At 45.7% G+C, this 17,954-nt stretch overlaps 1 protein-coding gene across 2 annotated transcripts; it reads right to left on the bottom strand.

Moving 5' to 3' along the window:
* Positions 1–1,511: 1,511 nt before the first annotated feature.
* LOC109770285 (sodium/proton antiporter 2) lies at positions 1,512–17,954 on the bottom strand. Of its 2 annotated transcripts, XM_073500221.1 has the most exons (12): positions 12,203–12,339; positions 11,850–12,122; positions 11,561–11,594; positions 11,138–11,311; positions 10,857–10,985; positions 7,729–7,905; positions 6,488–6,594; positions 4,955–5,075; positions 3,876–3,937; positions 3,487–3,789; positions 2,572–2,866; positions 1,512–2,069 (listed from the first exon to the last, which is right to left on the bottom strand). In XM_073500221.1, the coding sequence occupies exons 1-12, from the start codon at positions 12,322–12,324 to the stop codon at positions 1,950–1,952; spliced, it is 1,917 nt and encodes a 638-aa protein (XP_073356322.1). In that variant the 5' UTR covers positions 12,325–12,339; the 3' UTR covers positions 1,512–1,949. The 2 variants fall into 2 exon arrangements, with proteins under 2 accessions (XP_073356322.1, XP_020184581.1); XM_020328992.4 differs by lacking the exons at positions 11,561–11,594; positions 11,850–12,122; positions 12,203–12,339 and adding an exon at positions 17,648–17,954.

Below are 17,954 nucleotides of genomic sequence, written 5' to 3'. Positions count from 1 at the left end.
TACCCATTTTCTATCTCTAATACCATATGGTACTAGCGTGCGTATTCGAGAAAAACAACGTCGGAGATGCCCTGAAATGGCTCGACCATAAAGATATGGGAGGCAAATCACCAAGCTCGATCTGAAAATTGTAGGCATACACATGGGCGCCAGACGGCAGACGGTGAGCGGAGGAGCAGCGCATGTGACTACGCGAGGCAACGGTGGAGCATGGCTTGGCGTGGCTTCGTAGGTTGTTTGGAGCTGATAGAATAAGCAGGCGCATGCATGTTACAGCTCAGTTGCCCGTGGGTAAAAGAATCGTAGTGAACCATCCGGCAGGAGCCAACGAGAAATACCTACCTGCTACGCACCGCTCTGCTAGGTAAAATTGATAAATTTGACCTGTGAACGAAATCAAATCACAGAATAAACTGTCTGTGAAACTATTTCATTCGGCTGACCTTTTTGTGTGAAACTATCTACGATTACCAAGACACTTATTATAATCGGTAGAAGTAGTCACGAGTTGCCGAGAGAAAAGGGCAACGCACGTACTACTGCTAGTACCACAGGAATCTTTGTCTCTTTGGCTCTACCCGGAGCACGTAGGACGGGCGCACATGCATGCATGCGTGGCCATGTACGTATATGCCCTAGTTCTTAGCTTTGTCCTCATTGTCCTTTGATAAAAGAACGAAATTTGTTGTTACCGTTTGGTGGTTCCACTTCCACGCGTTTCTAATCATCAAACTATAAGATACTACTACTCCTACATTATAGAGATCACATCTCGCAACAGTCGCAAGTGGTAAAACAAAACAAAAAGATCACATCTCGCAAGGGCAAAGATGCAACGAATAGCGGCCACCGCTAGGCAGTGTAAAGCTGCAGATGCTCTGCTCCGGCATCACATGCGAGAGCTGAGCGGTATCTAGCGGTGTCTTCGTCCTGCCTGCCTCTGCATGCATTCCTGTTGCGCATGTGAGTTGACACTGCTGCCTATGTTGCAGGCACTTGGATTTCCTTCCTTGGCCTGTCGCCTCGCCTGCATACATATACATCCATACATACATAGGAGTACGTACGTTGTTGATATATGGCAGAACAGAGAATACGACTACTATGATATGATAGGATGGTCGGTCCCTTGTCCCAACTAACATCTCTGCTTGCATTTTGGTCATATGGGCACTTGATAGCCACATCAGACACAGCAGATCCTAATTCTGCCTCCTGGCAGTACTATGTATTATGCTCCCCACACCACACACAGACGCACACAAGATTCATAACATTTGACCTGACTCAAACAGAACAATAGTAGAGAACCATATAAGCTACCTCTTCAACAATTATGAAAGGGATTTACAAATGCTCGTTTCTAGTGGGATAATATAGTACACCACGGACACATACAGCGTATGTACGACCAGGGATTCAACCGGGATCACCAATTCACAAAATTGAAGGCCATTGGGCAAGTGCTGGCAGTACCACGCAGCCTCACCGTGTGTTAAGATTTCAGGATCTCCAGACAATTCTTTTGTAGATTTTTTTATTTTTCAAACAAATACAAATCACTTCACTTCCTTCTTCCCAACAACATTGCCACAAAAGACGATCGGTACAACAAGCAGACGGCTCAAAACCGATCATACGGATTCAGAGTAGTACATGTTTTTGTCCCATGTGGACAGGGACATCTACCAGCATAATTTACATGACCATTCCGCTCTAGCCTACCACATTTGACCCGCATAAACACTACACCGAGCCTTTCAGTACCACTACACAAAATGTCGAGGCCAAGGAGCTCAATCAGGACGTGGTTTCACGGCTCACTTATTTCAACCCGCATGTATTATGAGCCAAGTGACCAGGTTGTAGAAATCGTTTCTTTGCTGCCAGTGTGCTCGCGTGTTCTTCTCGATCTACTATAAGGTCTCTTACAGTACATGACCAGCCTTTTACGAACCCGTGATAAACGGGATATCCGCCAGTGAAGTGGGAAGAGATAGAGGGATGTTTTGACCAGCTAGGTAGGTGATGATACCAGCTACGTAGCCTGCAAGGGCGAAACCGCTCACCTGCAAGCGCAACAAGTATCGTACATGTCAGCAACCAATTCTAGCTCACGGATGCATAGACGATTGCAATGCGGACACACATCAAGGGCAATGAAAAGGGGCACACATTGTTCACTGAAGTATGTTGTGAACATGCAGACTGAACTTTGGTTTATTACCTAGATCTCTAAGGAACTAAAACAAACACATTTTTACTCAATTTAACTAACAATAAACTGGAACGTTTTTTTTTCTTAAAATGCAGAGACCAAAGCAAAAACCTCTAAGCTAAGCTGCAGTCAGAAATAGGAGTTCTGCTCTCAACTCTACCAAAAACTAATCAAAGAAATATATCAGAAATATGGGGCTGTATTCACAAGTTTGGCAGCGAATATCAGAAAATGCACTTAATACACTTTGCTAACATGATATAATGAGATTTATTTTTGTAACAGATTGTGCTGTTAATTGTTGTTATGCTGTTTCACATCTCCTGTTAAAAGCTGAAAAGGAAAGAATTTACCTTGCGAAAATACCAAAAGAAATCCACCTTTTCCATTCCCATAAAAGCCACTCCTGCTGCAGAGCCAATGATAAGCATTGAACCACCCGTACCAGCACAGAACGCAACAAGCTGCCAGAAATCTGAATCTTGAGGAAACGAAGTCAGGTCGTACATCCCCATGGTTGCAGCAACAAGTGGAACATTATCTATAATTGCTGATGCTACACCAATGATACTTGCAATGAGGTCAGCATTTGGAATATTGGCATCAAGATAGTTCGCCAACTGCCTCAAAATCCCTGCAGCTTCCAAGCTAGTGAAAACAAAGAACAAATCCAACAATCAGAAAATTACGACCATCTAAGTGGGAATGGAATAGACTGTAATAAGTAGAGCACACGCCATAACAGGGTGACCAAATCTGAGTTAGAGCTGTTAGATGTTATAAATTAGTTATGTCTTCCCAGTTGCATAAGGGCCTTCCTATTGTGACAAGGATGGGTATGTGGACATGGAACAACTCCATTTCAAGGAAGGATGAGTGCTGGAGGCTCCTCTCAAAGGGCGGATGTTTTGTCAAGGTGGCTGCCATCTGAGGAGCACTTGAAGCTCGCGCGCCGGAGGCGCTTTCTCTCTGAGGGCATGTGGTGTTTTTGACCCTCAGGAGATATTCACACTGCTAAGTCATATGACGACTTTTGAACCAATATGTTTTGCTAGTTCAGCTAATCAGTCTTCTAGTGAAAATTTACATTCCACATAATCTTTAGGTATATCAAACCTTAAACTGGAAATAGATTTGAAATTAGGTTTGAATGCCTCTTAATATTTTTACGTTACCACTGGCATCACCTGATAGTAATTACATTGCTTAAGAAGCTCCAAAAGGCAAAGCCCCAAATAATTGTACAGAGTGGAAGGGGGTGGGTTTACCTGCCAACCGACAACAGAATACCTAAGAAGAATAGAATTCCTTGCGTATCAATCCGTGAAAGCGCTTGTGGAACTTTCAATCTCTGCCTTCCAGATTCTCCATAATGTATCGCATCTGTCAGAATCCAGAGAATCCCAAGGCCAAGGAGCATCCCCATGAAAGGTGGCAATCCAGTGAGAGATTTAAACACTGGAACAAACACTAGGGCTCCAAGTCCAACAGCAAATACAAGTTGTCCTCGAGGAGCCATTTGCTCCGATGACAGCAAGCTTGAAGACGTCTGAGATGATCCATTTGCTTCACTGCATGCAATGTACAACAAATTACTACGTAAGGCACACGAATATTGTTTAATGTCATTTATTAGAAGTAGTCCTTTGTTAATAACCTGGTAAGGGACATCAGGGCCAGTGGGACCATCAATGAAACGACCGAAGGGACAAACAAGCCCTGCCAGATCATAAGCCAAGCAGTTTATCCCACAATCAAAATATGTAGCACTTTGTTGAAGCATCCAGAAAAAAGATAAACACACAATATTTCACAAAATGATTGTCAAAGTGGTCGGACCCTTCCCCTGACCCTGCGCAAGCAGGAGCTACCTGCACCGGGCTGCCCTTTATTGATTGCTGGCAATCTAGATTATGGGGTTCATTTGTAAAAGGGCTTCCATTTTTGTGATGGGCAAATCCCAATACTTGGTAACATTTAGAATTTTTTTCACGAAAACGTAAAAGCCTCGTGTTTCGATTCGGGGCCATCTTCAATTCAATTTATATTGATTTAAGCAATTCACCTAATTTTGCACTATAAATTATCCCTAAAAGCAACTGCGCTATCAACTAAAATTTTATAACACTGTTGGGTCGCCCTTATTGAGGACATGATAAAATTAAAAATTGGTACAAATATAGCCTTTTCTAGAGAGAGAGAGAGAGAGAGAACATGTTTCTCCTTATCTTCTACTCCCTCCATTCCAAATTATAAGATGTTCTAACTTTTTTCTGAATCGGATGTATATAGACGCGTTTTAGTATGTTTGTTCACTCATTTCAGTCCGTATGTAGTCCATATTGAAATATCCAAAACATATTATAATTCGGAACAGAGGTAGTAGTAATATCTTTTAAGAGACATATTTAGACGTAGTAGTAATATCTTTTAAGAGACATATTTAGACGTTCTCCTTCAACGCAGTTTCAGTTAATCAACATTTAGAAGATTCCCAGTAAGACATACATAATGTACGATATCTGAAAAAGTCACATTAAGTTCTAAAATTTTGATCAAGACCGTTCAGTAATAATATAGGGTAGAAAATTATAGCATGAAATAAAAACTTAATGAACAGTTTAGAGAGCTCTAACATTAAGGGAATATCTGCATAATGAACATTTTAGAGAACTCTAACATGAAGGATCTTCATAAGCAAACCACAAAATACAAGAATAAATGTGCAGACCTGACCTGCATTATTTTTAAAGTCGTAATCTGACCGTGAATCCACAACATAGTGGTTGTCACATCACCAATTGGTGTCCATGCACCCCCAGCATTAGCTGCAATTACAACAACGGCACCTAGCAACCTGTCCCAATAAGACAATGTTTACTATATATAATATGCACCATTTATTGATAAATTGAAAAACAAAAGGTTCATATACCATCCTGTGGAGATAAGTGAGATCTAATTTACAATGTGCGTCCATCTCTAACTCGATACTAGTTTTCGAAAATACTCACAAAGTTGGCCTCAGCCTCAAATCAACACAGGAATTATTCCCCAAGCAAACTGAGAAGGTAGCAAATGGACTCACATGCCAAGCTTCGAGAGATAAAAATTGGAAGTTGTAGTTTGTACAACTAATAAATTTCCTTTTCCTTTGTAGTAATGTGTTTTGCAACTAATAAATTTCCTTTTCCTTTGTCTTTTAATTTATAATAAAATAAAATTTATTAGTTGGCCTCAAATCAACACAGGAATTATTCCCCAAGCAAACTGAGAAGGTAGCAAATGGACTCACATGCCAAGCTTCAAGAGATAAAAATTGGAAGCTGTAGTTTGTACAACTAATAAATTTCCTTTTCCTTTGTAGTAATGTGTTTTGTACAACTAATAAATTTCCTTTTCCTTTGTCTTTTAATTTATAATAAAAGAAAATATTATTCTAGTTCAACCTTAAAATTTCAAATTGTTGCACATTACTTTGAGCAACCTGTATAAATTTCTTGGAAGCTTCACATGTTGATTTGATGCCAAAACACTCTTTTGCGGCAGAAGGGTAGTTGGCACTACAAGCTTTTCCTATTAATTTAGCCCCTCGGTGATATCTACAGTAAGGCACAACGATCGGTATAAAACAAACTATAGAGACGCATCAGCAAAATATCTCCAAGTTGCAATTATCATATAATCCCACCACTTGGGTTGAAGGTCTCTCAGACACGAATTTAGGTTACAATTTATACCGTCGGAGCTTCCCCCTCAGTTTCTTAAAAAAAAGGATACAAGAAAGTTTTTGATAAATCAAATTCCATTGGACCAACCTCCCAACCACAATCAAAGTATCAAACCACACATCTCGCAACTTAAAATCATCTCGAGAATAAGAGAGCATTTCTACAAATTATCTTGAGCGGCACAGCTTAAGCGACTGTTGGCAGGAAAATTAGCCTATGAGATGTCAGTCATTGGTCAAACTATGGGCCTATGGAAGTAAAGCAAACTCACAGCATGAAAAGTTATAGTTGCTTAACTAGAGTGAAGCAAAGCATGGCACTGGACCTGAGGATCTTAATGAAAGGTGGTAGAAATACGACAAGGGGACAGCTTTAAATCAGTGTTTTGCTACTGTGTACAGAGAATACAAAAACAAAAAAATGAAAATAATGAGAATACAAAGATTTGATCATTTTCACTATATATGGTAACATACGAGCAAAGCAATTACCAGATTATGTACAAACGTAATTGCTGAAATAATAATAGAGGTCATACTTTCTGTACTCCGATGGAGGTACTAGTTTCCGGAGCAATGACACCATCACAATAGTCGAAGTCAAGTTGTCCAGGACAGAACTCAAAAAGAAGGTTACAAAGCCAATCTGAAATAAGAAACAATGTATACATAAAAAATATAAAGTGTGATATTTATGGCTCTGAAATAAAAGGTTAGTAATTTAAGGTTACATACGCAATGCTTTAGCTAATACATGGAAATGCATAGGTCGAGCAACAGCATTTCTTTATTCACCAAAGACAAACCAAAACCAGATTATTTCTTTTCTTCACAGAAGTAGTAACAAAGGAGTCTTAAGTCTACTATATTTATTTACATTTATGATACTCCCTCCATCACAAAATAAGTGTCTCAACTTTAATACAATTTTGTACTAAAGTTAGTACAAAGCTGAGACACTTATTTTGAGACGGAGGAAGTACAAGAAGGTACACAATATCTAGGGAGAAAAGAAGAATGAGCATGAAACTATCTAGGAATCAGAACGATTTCTTCTTTCATTAAATCATAATTTCTTCGCCTTAGGTGTGGTTGCTGAATTGTGGTATGCTGAACTTATTTTATGTGCTGTGCAAAGGTAGCTATGTAAAAGTTAGGATTCTCTTTGTCAAACCAGATTATAACCTAACTCCAAAAATATAGCATTTATTTGGTTTCACCAACTTGAAATCACGGTTTAAATTGTGAAGGCTTTCTACCTTGATAAACATACATGCAGTCCTTCTGTATGGTCTAAGAAAAGGCTAAGAGCAGGGGCAGTTCTTTACGGGAAACACTAAGCCTACTGTTAGGAAATATGCAACTTGTATTTTCCTGGGGGCCAAGGGCCAGTGTGTATATATAGCATTACTACCAAAGGTTTCCTCTGGATTGAATTACCAGGGCTTGGAGAATTATTCAGTTCAAGGTGAACGTCAGATACCTTTGAAGTGGCATAACATGCACTGCAAAGAATGTTTTTTCTCTATCAAGGTAAGTCATATAAGTTGATCATACAAGTTCAAAAAATCTATCTGGTATGGACAAAAAGGTGTATTATAAACTCAAAAAATGTGGCTCTAGAACACTTGGTACTATCCCTCAATGGTTTATCACTGGCAACTCATTCATGTTTGTTGGTTTGTGCCTTTGTGGTAGTAGCACACTGAGAATTACAAAGTAGACCTATCCAACATAATATGAAGTTCGATGAGCAAATATAAAGGTAAGAAAGACTCACCACCCAGAGAAGTGTTTTAGGATTTCTAGTAGATATATTGTCAGTCACCAGCTTAAATCCTTGATGTGAATCAACAATCTCCACAATGGTCATTGCACCAAGCAAGAAAAACACTATTTCACTAACTTCAGCAGTACTCTGACTCAACTCTTGAACAGCTACATCGGTTGAGGGAGCCTTAATCATATGAAGAACAGAAAAGGAATGATAAAGATCAACTAATGAATATCATCTCATTGATGCTTAAATATCCATAACATGAAGATTACATCATTGTAATAAAAATTTAAAGAATCCTTGTATTGAAATCATGGAGCTTCCAAACTAGAGTCGCTAACAAAGACAGGGCGTCTTATTCATCTGCGTGGCAAAGTTCAACTTTGCATCTGAGGATGGATTGATAGGAACCGGGTCCCTACCAGGACGACTCTCAGGTTATAGGGGTGGAAGGAGGGTTGGCGTGGAGGAAGACGAGGCCGGCGGCGCTGGGGCGCCGTCGTCACACGAGAGAGAGAGGGCGCAGGGGCGGCAGCTAGGGTTAGGTCTCCCGGCTCCCTTCAGGAAGCCGAGCAAATATGATTGCTTCTGCTTAACTTCAAACGAGTCCTTACATGATTTTATATAATCTCCAAATACGATAACTGGGCTAAGCCCCTAATAACGATAAGATAACTGGGCCAAGCCCCTAACTGCCTGGGCTGTAGTATATGCCGGTCATAACATCTCTCCCCGCCTGCACAAACAGCTCATCCTCGAGCTGGAAGGCGGGGAAGCGCTTGCGGAACTCCTCGAGGTGATCAACGGGCGCCAAACACCTCCGCGTCAGCTGGGGCGGGCAGGTCGCCGAGCCCTGCGGCGGCTGTGTCCTCCTCAATGTAGTCCACAGCCTCCAGGTAGAAGAGTCGCGGGCAGACATGGCCGGGCACGTAGGGCTCGCCGCAGTTGAAGCACAACCCTTGGCGGCGACGCTCGAGTTGCTCGGCCGGGGTGAGCCGGCGGAACGGGCGCGCCGCGGTCGTGGCGAGGGGCGCCGCGAAAGCCTGAGCAGGCCGACCCTGCGCGGGAACTTCCGGCCAGGGTGGCGGCCCAGCGGCCCGGGGTGGTGACACCTGCTGGATGGCCACCGCGCGGCGCTCGAAAGCGCGGGCGTAGTACATGGCCGTCTGGAGGTCCTATGGCCCGCGCATCTCCACGTCTACGCGGATGTGGTCCGGTAGGCTGCCGACGAAGAGCTCAGCCCGTTGACGAGCCGAAATGCCAGGGGCGTGGCACGCCAGTGCCTGGAAGCGGTCGGCGAAGTCTTGCACTGTGGTGAGGAACGGAAGGCGCCCAAGCTCCGCCAGAGGGCTCCCGCGTATAGGCGGACCGAAGCGCAAGAGGCACAGATCGCGGAAACGCTCCCATGGTGGCATGCCGCCCTCGTCGTGCTCGAGGGTGTAATACCACGTCTGGGCGGCGCCTCGTAGATGATAGGAGGCGATCCAGGTGTGGTCGGACGCGAGAGTGCGCTGCCCCCTGAAAAAATTGGTCGCATTGGTTGAGCCAATTCAGGGGGTCGACGGTGCCGTCGTAGGTCGCGAACTCCAGCTTGGAGAATCTCGGCGGTGGCTGGGCGTTGACGACGGGCGGGTATGTGTCATCCGCGCGGAACAGCGAGGGCGACGGCGCCGAGTGTGCAGGCTGCAGAGTACCGCCATGGAAAAGGGGCCCGTCCACACCATCGTAGGGACCCGCGGCACCAGAGGACCTGCCGAACTGTATGGTCGGGGGCGGCGCCGGCGGTGACAGCACGTGCGGCTGTCCTGAGGCCATCGTGTAGACCGGCTCGATGGACCCGGCGAGCCAGGCCGGTAGCGGAGATGGCGACGGGGGGAAACGGACCTGGTGGATGGGCACCCCAAGCGCCGTCGACAGAAGGCCCGGCCCCGATATCGCCGGTGGCGGCGGCGGCGGCTGCTGCTGCTGCTGCGGCAGCGGCATGATGGATGCGACGGAGGTTGCCGGTGGTGGCGGCTGCCACGGGAGCTGCTACGGCCCCGTGATGGTGGTGACGGGGGCAGGCGGCTGCAGCCCATAGTGCCCCGCGAGGAAGGTGCGGATGCCCTGGACCGCCTGAGTCAGGTCTCGGAGCGCCGCCGTCATCTCCTCCGGGGTGAGCACGGCGGGGGCGGGCGCGGTTGGCGTCCAGGCGGCGAAGGAGACCGGCCCGGTCAAGGACGGCGTGCTGGCCGCGGTGGTCATCGGCGACGAAGAGGCGATCGGCAGCGGGAGGGAGGGGGTGGGCGGTGGCGCAGACATGATCGAGCCTGAGACACCTGATACCAGATTTATAGGAACCGGGTCCCTACCAAGACGAGCTCTCAGGTTATAGGGGTGGAAGGAGGGTTGGCGTGGAGGAAGACGAGGCCGGCGGCGCTGGGGTGCCGGCAGCGCGCGAGAGAGAGAGAGGGCGCAGGGGCGGCGGCTAGGGTTAGGTCTCCCGGCTCCCTTCAGGAAGCCGAGCAAATATGATTGCTTCTGCTTAACTTCAAACGAGTCCTTACATGAGTTTATATAATCTCCAAATACGATAACTGGGCTAAGCCCCTAATAACGATAAGATAATTGGGCCAGGCCCCTAACTGCCTGGGCTGTAGTATATGCCGGTCATAACACAAACAAACAGGCTTATATTCCAGAATATACTCCCTCCGTAAAGAAATATAAGAGCGTTTAGATCACTACTTTAATGATCTAAATGCTCTTATATTTCTGTGAAGAGGGAGTATATCTTAAATAAGTTGATACATATCAACAGCAAGTAAACATTGCTTGTAAGTCATAAGTAACAACTAAACATGAAGAATATCGTAAATATCCTTGACACTGAATACAGTTTTAAAGAACATGAAGAATTATGAGGTTAGTTTTTGAAGAAAAATAACAAGATAAACCAAAACATGAAAACTTGGTTGCAATGAATAAGTTGCTCTCTGTTTAAATTCTGTAAGGACGTATGCATATGTCAACATCAACATGACCCAACTGAGTCGAATCTTAAATTGATGTTCAAGAGAGATGACTGATAACTTGAATTTCTCAAAAGAGCTGTTGAAGTTCCAAAGATGAATTCGCAGCTTTTAGCTTACCCCGATACTTCTGATAACCCATAGACAAACAGCCATCAGTAATCCAACTCCACTTTTGTTAAATGCCAGTGATTCTTCAAAAATGATACCTGCGTACCCAAGAGCAAATACTAGCACCATTGCAATGTCCTGCAAAAGGAATTTAACCAAGTTCCCAAGAACTGTCACCCAGACATCCACAACTACTGACATAAGGAGGTATGTAATATGCATGCTAGGATAAGATACGACATAGTTAAACTGGTAACTCTAATTTGGTCAAAAACTACAAGTGTAAGAACCTGGTTAGCAGCAACCCAGGAATGGTTTATTGCAGCTGCCCCAGCCAAAACCGTTGCAAGGATAGTTAAAGCTTTAACAAGATCATTCTTCGGCTTGTAGTTAGCTTCAAAATACTGTGAGCTAACTTCATCAACGGAGCATAAAGGGTCACAATTTCCAGTCGTCTCCGATAGCTGAAATTTCGGTGAAACACAAAGGTCTTAGAAACTGCATAGAATATAGTAGGCAGTAGAAACAGTAAACCACCAGGTTCTTACACTATATCATTACTCAAGAACCCTTATGACATACAACAAACCAGCAATGTCACAGGAGTTCTTGAGCACTACTCCCTCCGCCCACGAATAAGTGTACGTTTGGCATTCAAAATTTGCCCACAGAAGAGTGTACTTCTTGTTAGAGTTATAATATAAGTCATGTACCCCTTTGTATTTATCCCGTTGTATAAGGGGTTTCCTGCATATGTTCCACACCTGTACATGTATATATATCGGCCTATGGCCTCATGGGAATACAAGTTGCATATTTCCTAACATGGTATTAGAGCCTTAGGTTTTTTTTTTTTGGCACGCGCAACTCGTGCTCTCCGATCCAATCTCATCTCGTACGGCCGCTGCCTTCTCCCACCGGCCGTCGCTGTCTTCCCCGTGGATGTGGTGCGCCTACAGGTCAACGCCCCTGCATACTCCGAGCAGGTGGCTCGCTGCGTACCTGCTGCAGTTCGCATGCTCCTGCATCCACAAGCACGTGGCCCGCTGCTGTTGCACCCAGTCCGCTGCACCCAAGTGCTTTGTGCGGCTCCACTCCATCTGCTGATTGGTCATCCGCCGCTGCTCGTGTGCTGCTCTTCCTACTGCACCTCCACGACTGCCTCTGATCTGAATCGGCGCTGCCTCGTCCTCTTTCGCCGTTTCCTCTGGCCGGCTCTCACGTCCGGATCTGCTGATTCGTTCTACTGGATTGGTCACATCTGCTGCTTCCGATCTGTGTAAAAAAAAAACATGGTGTCTCTCGCCTGCTCTCAGGTGATTCCTGACGGTGTTTTCAGTGTTTGCTATACTGACCCCGTCTCGCACATGTGCCTTTCTTCAGGGCTTGGTGCTCGTCCGTCTGTGCTATCGTCCCCTGTGGCGACTCTCGCACGTGGTGATTGTCGCTCTACATCGACTCCTCCTGCGACTTTCATCGGTGATTATCGTTCTACACTGGCTCCTCTCACGGCCCCCATCGGATGTGTTGATGCATATGACTCTATTGACCCGCATCTTCCTTTGGCGCTTGGGGCTTGTCTGCATGTGCCCTCGTCTCCTTCACCAGCCTCTACGGATGATGTTGGTTATGCTATGTCGCCTCCTCTGGCGGCTTCCACAGGTGGTGGTGGGCCTGGTGGCCGCTCCTCTCCCAGTGCTACTGCGTCGTCTACTTCAGCTATGTACTTCACCGAGCAGGAGATTGTGGGACTTCGTGGTCTGCTGACCGCCTCCGGCTCTTCATTGCCGGGTGCATCTACGTCGACCTCTTCAGTTGAGCTCCTGACTGAGCAGGAGATTACGCGCCTTCGGTGCTTGCTCGCTGCATGCTCTGGTTCTTCACCGACGGGTTCTGCTGGTTCTGCTACTGACTCCTCTGGCATTGTGAGACCACCTTCAACACAGTCAGGTACATCTCCATGGATTCTTGATACTGGAGCATCTTTTCATATGACTCATGATTCATCCACCTTGTCTTCTATTCGTGCTCTTGATTCTCCTATTCATGTTCTTACTGCTGATGGTACCTCCCTCCCGGTTAATGGTCGAGGCATTCTTAGCACCTCATCTTTTCATGTTCCTGATGTTGCTCATGTTCCTCGACTTACCATGCAGCTCCTTTCTGATGGTCAGATTGTTGACTCCGGTTGTCGGGTGATTCTAGACTTTGACTCTTGTTCTGTTCTGGACCGTCACACTGGTGCTCTCCTTGGTGCTGGCCCCCGACACCGTGACTCTCAGGGTCTCTGGGAGCTTGACTGGCTTCACCTTCCCTCCGCTGCCACCGCCGCCAGTCTTTCCCCCTCTGTTGCCTTGTCTACCAGCTCTTTTCAGCAGTGGCATCATCGCCTTGGTCACTTGTGTGGCTCTCGTCTCTCATCCTTAGTTCGACGTGGTCTTCTTGGATCTGTCTCCGGCGGTGTGTCTTTAGACTGTCAGGGTTGTCGGCTTGGTAAACAGGTCCAGTTACCTTATCCTCATAGTGACACTATGTCTCAGCGTCCTTTTGACCTTGTTCACTCCGATGTCTGGGGTCCAGCTCCATTTGCCTCGAAAGGAGGTCATCGCTACTATATTATTTTTATAGATGATTTCTCTCGATACACCTGGATATATTTTATGTCTTCTCGTAGTGAGGTGTTATCTATCTATAGGCGTTTTGCTGCCATGGTTCACACTCAGTTCTCTACTCCTATTCGTGTTTTCCGTGCTGACTCTGCTGGAGAGTATATCTCCAAGATGTTGCGTGGAGTCCTTGCTGAGCAGGGTACTCTTGCCCAGTTCTCTTGTCCTGGTGCTCATGCTCAGAATGGCGTGTCTGAGCGCAAGCATCGTCACCTTCTTGAGACGGCTCGTGCGATGATGATCGCTGCCTCTCTTCCGCCTCATTTTTGGGCCGAGGCTATCTCCACTTCCGCCTATCTCATCAACCTTCAGCCGTCCGCTGCTTTGCAGGGTGGCGTTCCTTTTGAGCCTCTTTTTGATCGTTCTCCCGATTATTCGATGCTTCGCTTGTTTGGTTGTGTTTGCTATGTTCTTCTTGCCCCTCGCGAACGCACCAAACTGACCGCTCAGTCTGTTGAGTGTGTCTTCTTAGGCTACAGTGATGAGCATAAGGGCTATCGTTGTTGGGATCCTATCGGTCGTCGGATGCGTATCTCTCGAGACGTGACTTTTGATGAGTCTCGTTCCTTCTACCCACGCCCATCTTCCTCGATTTTTTCAGTGGAGGATATCTCTTTCCTCACTTTTCTTGACTCACCTATCACCCCCGTCGCGCCTGTGCCTATTCGTTCCACTCCCTCTGCTTCTCCACCTCTAGTCGATTTGCAGCCACCATCTTCTCCGGTCTCCTCGCCTAGCATGTCACCGGATTCTACACCTTCATCTCCGGTGACTTCTTCGTCACCACCCCCCGATTCTACCTTGGCGATTCCTCCTTCTATTGTTCCATCTTTTCCTCAGCATTACACTTGTCGTTCACGACCTGTGGATGCCTCATTGGATGAGTCGTCCTCTTCCTCTCAGCCTACTTATGGCTTGCGTTCTCGTCCTCATCCGCCTGTTGATCGCTTTGGATTTCCCACCGCTGGTGCTGCTGTTCTTGAGCCGACTTCTTATCGTCAGGCTGTTGTTCATCCTGAATGGCAGTTTGCGATGGCAGAGGAGATTGCTGCTCTTGAACGCACTGGTACCTGGGATCTTGTTTCTCTTCCTCCCGGAGTCCGTCCCATCACTTGTAAATGGGTCTACAAGGTTAAGACTCGCTCCGATGGTTCTCTTGAGCGTCACAAAGCTCGTCTTGTGGCTCGTGGTTTTCAGCAGGAGCATGGTCGTGATTATGACGAGACTTTTGCTCCTGTGGCCCATGTGGCCCATATGACCACTGTTCGTACACTTCTTGCCGTTGCCTCTGCACGCCACTGGTCTATATCTCAGCTTGATGTTAAGAATGCCTTTCTTAATGGTGAGCTGCGTGAGGAGGTGTACATGCAGCCACCACCTGGGTATTCTGTTCCTGATGGCATGGTATGTCGTCTTCGTCGCTCTCTCTATGGCCTTAAGCAAGCCCCTCGCGCCTGGTTTGAGCGTTTTGCCTCTGTGGTCACTACTGCTGGTTTTTCAGCAAGTGCTCATGATCCAGCATTGTTTATTCACCTTTCTCCTCATGGTCGGACTCTTCTTCTTCTCTATGTTGATGACATGATCATCACTGGGGATGACCCCGAGTATATTGCCTTTGTAAAGGCCCGTCTTAGTGAGCAGTTTCTTATGTCTGATCTTGGACCTCTTCGCTACTTTCTTGGGATTGAAGTCTCTTCTACCTCTGATGGCTTTTTTATATCCCAGAAAAAGTATATCCAGGATCTTCTTGCTCGTGCTGCTCTTACTGACGAGCGCATTGTTGAGACTCCTATGGAGCTCAATGTTCACCTCCGTGCTACTGATGGTGATCCTCTCCCTGACCCGACGCGTTATCGTCATCTCGTTGGCAGTCTTGTCTATCTAGCTGTCACTCGTCCAGACATCTCTTATCCGGTTAATATTCTGAGTCAGTTTGTCTCTGCTCCCACATCGGTTCACTATAGTCATCTCCTTCGTGTTCTCCGATATCTTCGGGGCACGATCTCTCACCGTCTATTCTTTCCTAGCTCCAGTTCTTTACAGCTTCAGGCCTATTCGGATGCTATGTGGGCTAGTGATCCTTCTGATCGCCGTTCACTTTCTGCTTACTGTGTTTTTCTTGGCGGTTCTCTCATTGCCTGGAAGATGAAGAAACAGATTGCAGTTTCCCGTTCGAGTGCTGAGGCTGAGTTGCGAGCCATGGCTCTTTTGACGGCAGAGGTGACTTGGTTACGGTGGTTACTTCAGGATTTTGGTGTTTCTGTCACTACACTGACTCTGCTCTTATCTGACAGTACAGGTGCTATTAGCATTGCACGCGATCCTGTGAAGCATGAGCTCACCAAGCATATTGGTGTTGATGCTTTCTATGTGCGCGCTGGTGTGCAGGATCAGGTTATTGCTCTTCAGTATGTGCCTTCCGAGTTACAGTTGGCGGATTTCCTGACGAAGGCCCAGACTAGAGCACAACATGGCTTTTATCTCTCCAAACTCAGTGTTGTTCATCCACCATGAGTTTGAGGGGGGGTGTTAGAGTTATAATATAAGTCATGTACCCCTTTGTATTTATCCCGTTGTATAAGGGGTTTCCTGCATATGTTCCACACCTGTACATGTATATATATCGGCCTATGGCCTCATGGGAATACAAGTTGCATATTTCCTAACACTTCTATCTTTCCAATGCACTTTAAAGTAGAAAAAATGCTTCTCTCTCATCACACGGTAATCAAGACCAATAACATTCAACATATGGTCTCCTCGCTTTCTACATGCACTTAGCTCATTGGAGGTGGATTAATTAAAGAGGAGAGAGATGGTGGCTTGCACCTTTTCAATGCATTTTTTACTCCACTCTATAATCTGTCCTCAAATTTCTATATGTACACTTATTCGTGGACGGAGGGAGTATATGGATTTGCAAATCTTCCTTTTCTGAGGGAGGAGCATTAAATGAATTTGCGAATCTTCTGTTACTATATCAGTATTCTCTCACTAAAATTAAATTAAAAATAACTCTATGCACCATGCACGTGGTGTCCGATAGTTGCATTGTTTAATGAAAACATATGAAACTTTCATAGCACAGATAAATTGAGGTAAAAAAAAATAGACATCCTTTTTATGTCCATGAACATGTTCTCTACAACTTGCGTTGACAATCGAGCATAATATGCAAATCAAATTGTAGCATACCAGTATTATAATCCGAGCTCTGGTGTGGATTTTCAGATCAGGATTACTTTCAGTAATAACACTAAAAGAAACCATCGCCAAACTATTTCTATAGTCTCAGAAAGGTGGCATACAAATGCGAGTGTTCCATGAGAGGAACATTATGGATGATCTTGTAGACTTCCATCACTTAAACTTAAAGGTACCTAATCGAAGAAACTTAAGCATTTTAGGCCAAAGTGTTAATATTTTAGTTAAGTTTGATCTAATGGCTATAATTCTAGTGGACTAGTGGTGATATGGATCTATTAGTATTCTTCAATAGGAGTCGATTTTGGAATAAAGGAAGATCTGCAAAACCATATGACTCCTCCCTCAGAAAAGTATAATACTCCGAACTTCCTAGTAGTTGCCGCAGAACCAGAGTAATATGACTAGTGTCAAGCTACCATTTCATAAACTTGGAGATGATAGGAAATAGCAACCAAAGTGAAAAAAATTATGCTTCTACATTCGTTTTCATTTTTCCGAACTACATATTGCAGTGAACTTAGCAGCAATATGTAGAATTTATGTAACATTCTATTTACTGCAGCCATATTTTGACCGAACCTGTTTATCGGCCCATTATCGTGTTCATTCACGTAAGTAATTTTGCGCGAGATGCATTTAGAGGCTGAGCAATCGGAGCTCAGATCAACAGTTGACCTAAAGGCAGGTTCTTCGGTTTTTTGTTGTTCTATTTATTTTGGCAGTAATCCTACATTTTTTTCACAGGGAGGCAATAATGAGTAATCCTACATCGCGTACCAATTTATTCAAATAAAACATATGTGAATCGAATGCTTGACTCTTGAGGCTTGAGGCGGGCAGCTTGCACATTCTGTGAGAGAACTTGGAACCGCACTAGCATGGAAAATATAATCTGTTAAAATGTAAGTCGATGCCATATCACACTACCTCGTAGTCCATGGGCTCCTCGTCCTCGGGCGGCACGGGCGGCGGGGGCGACGAGGAGGGGGAGGAGGAGCAGAAGCGGAGCGAGCGGCGCCATCGCTGGGTGGAAGGGAGCGGAAGCGGGGTTGTGGCAAGTGGCGGAGAACGGTGGTAGCTGCGGCGGCGGAGTGAGGGGAAGGAGGGGAGGGAGGGGGAGGCTGTTCGGCTGCCGGCGAGCAAGTAGGAGGAGAGCGCCATTGCCAGTGGGGGTTTTGCGGAGTGGCTGTCGAATCGAATGGATGGATGAGAAACCAGCGCGTGTGGGTCCGCC

The sequence above is a fragment of the Aegilops tauschii genome, chromosome 5 (genome assembly GCF_002575655.3).
Source record: "Aegilops tauschii subsp. strangulata cultivar AL8/78 chromosome 5, Aet v6.0, whole genome shotgun sequence".
NCBI lineage: Eukaryota > Viridiplantae > Streptophyta > Magnoliopsida > Poales > Poaceae > Aegilops > Aegilops tauschii.
The sequence above is the reverse complement of the archived record's forward strand: the minus strand, read 5'-3'. Positions and strand labels throughout refer to the sequence as shown.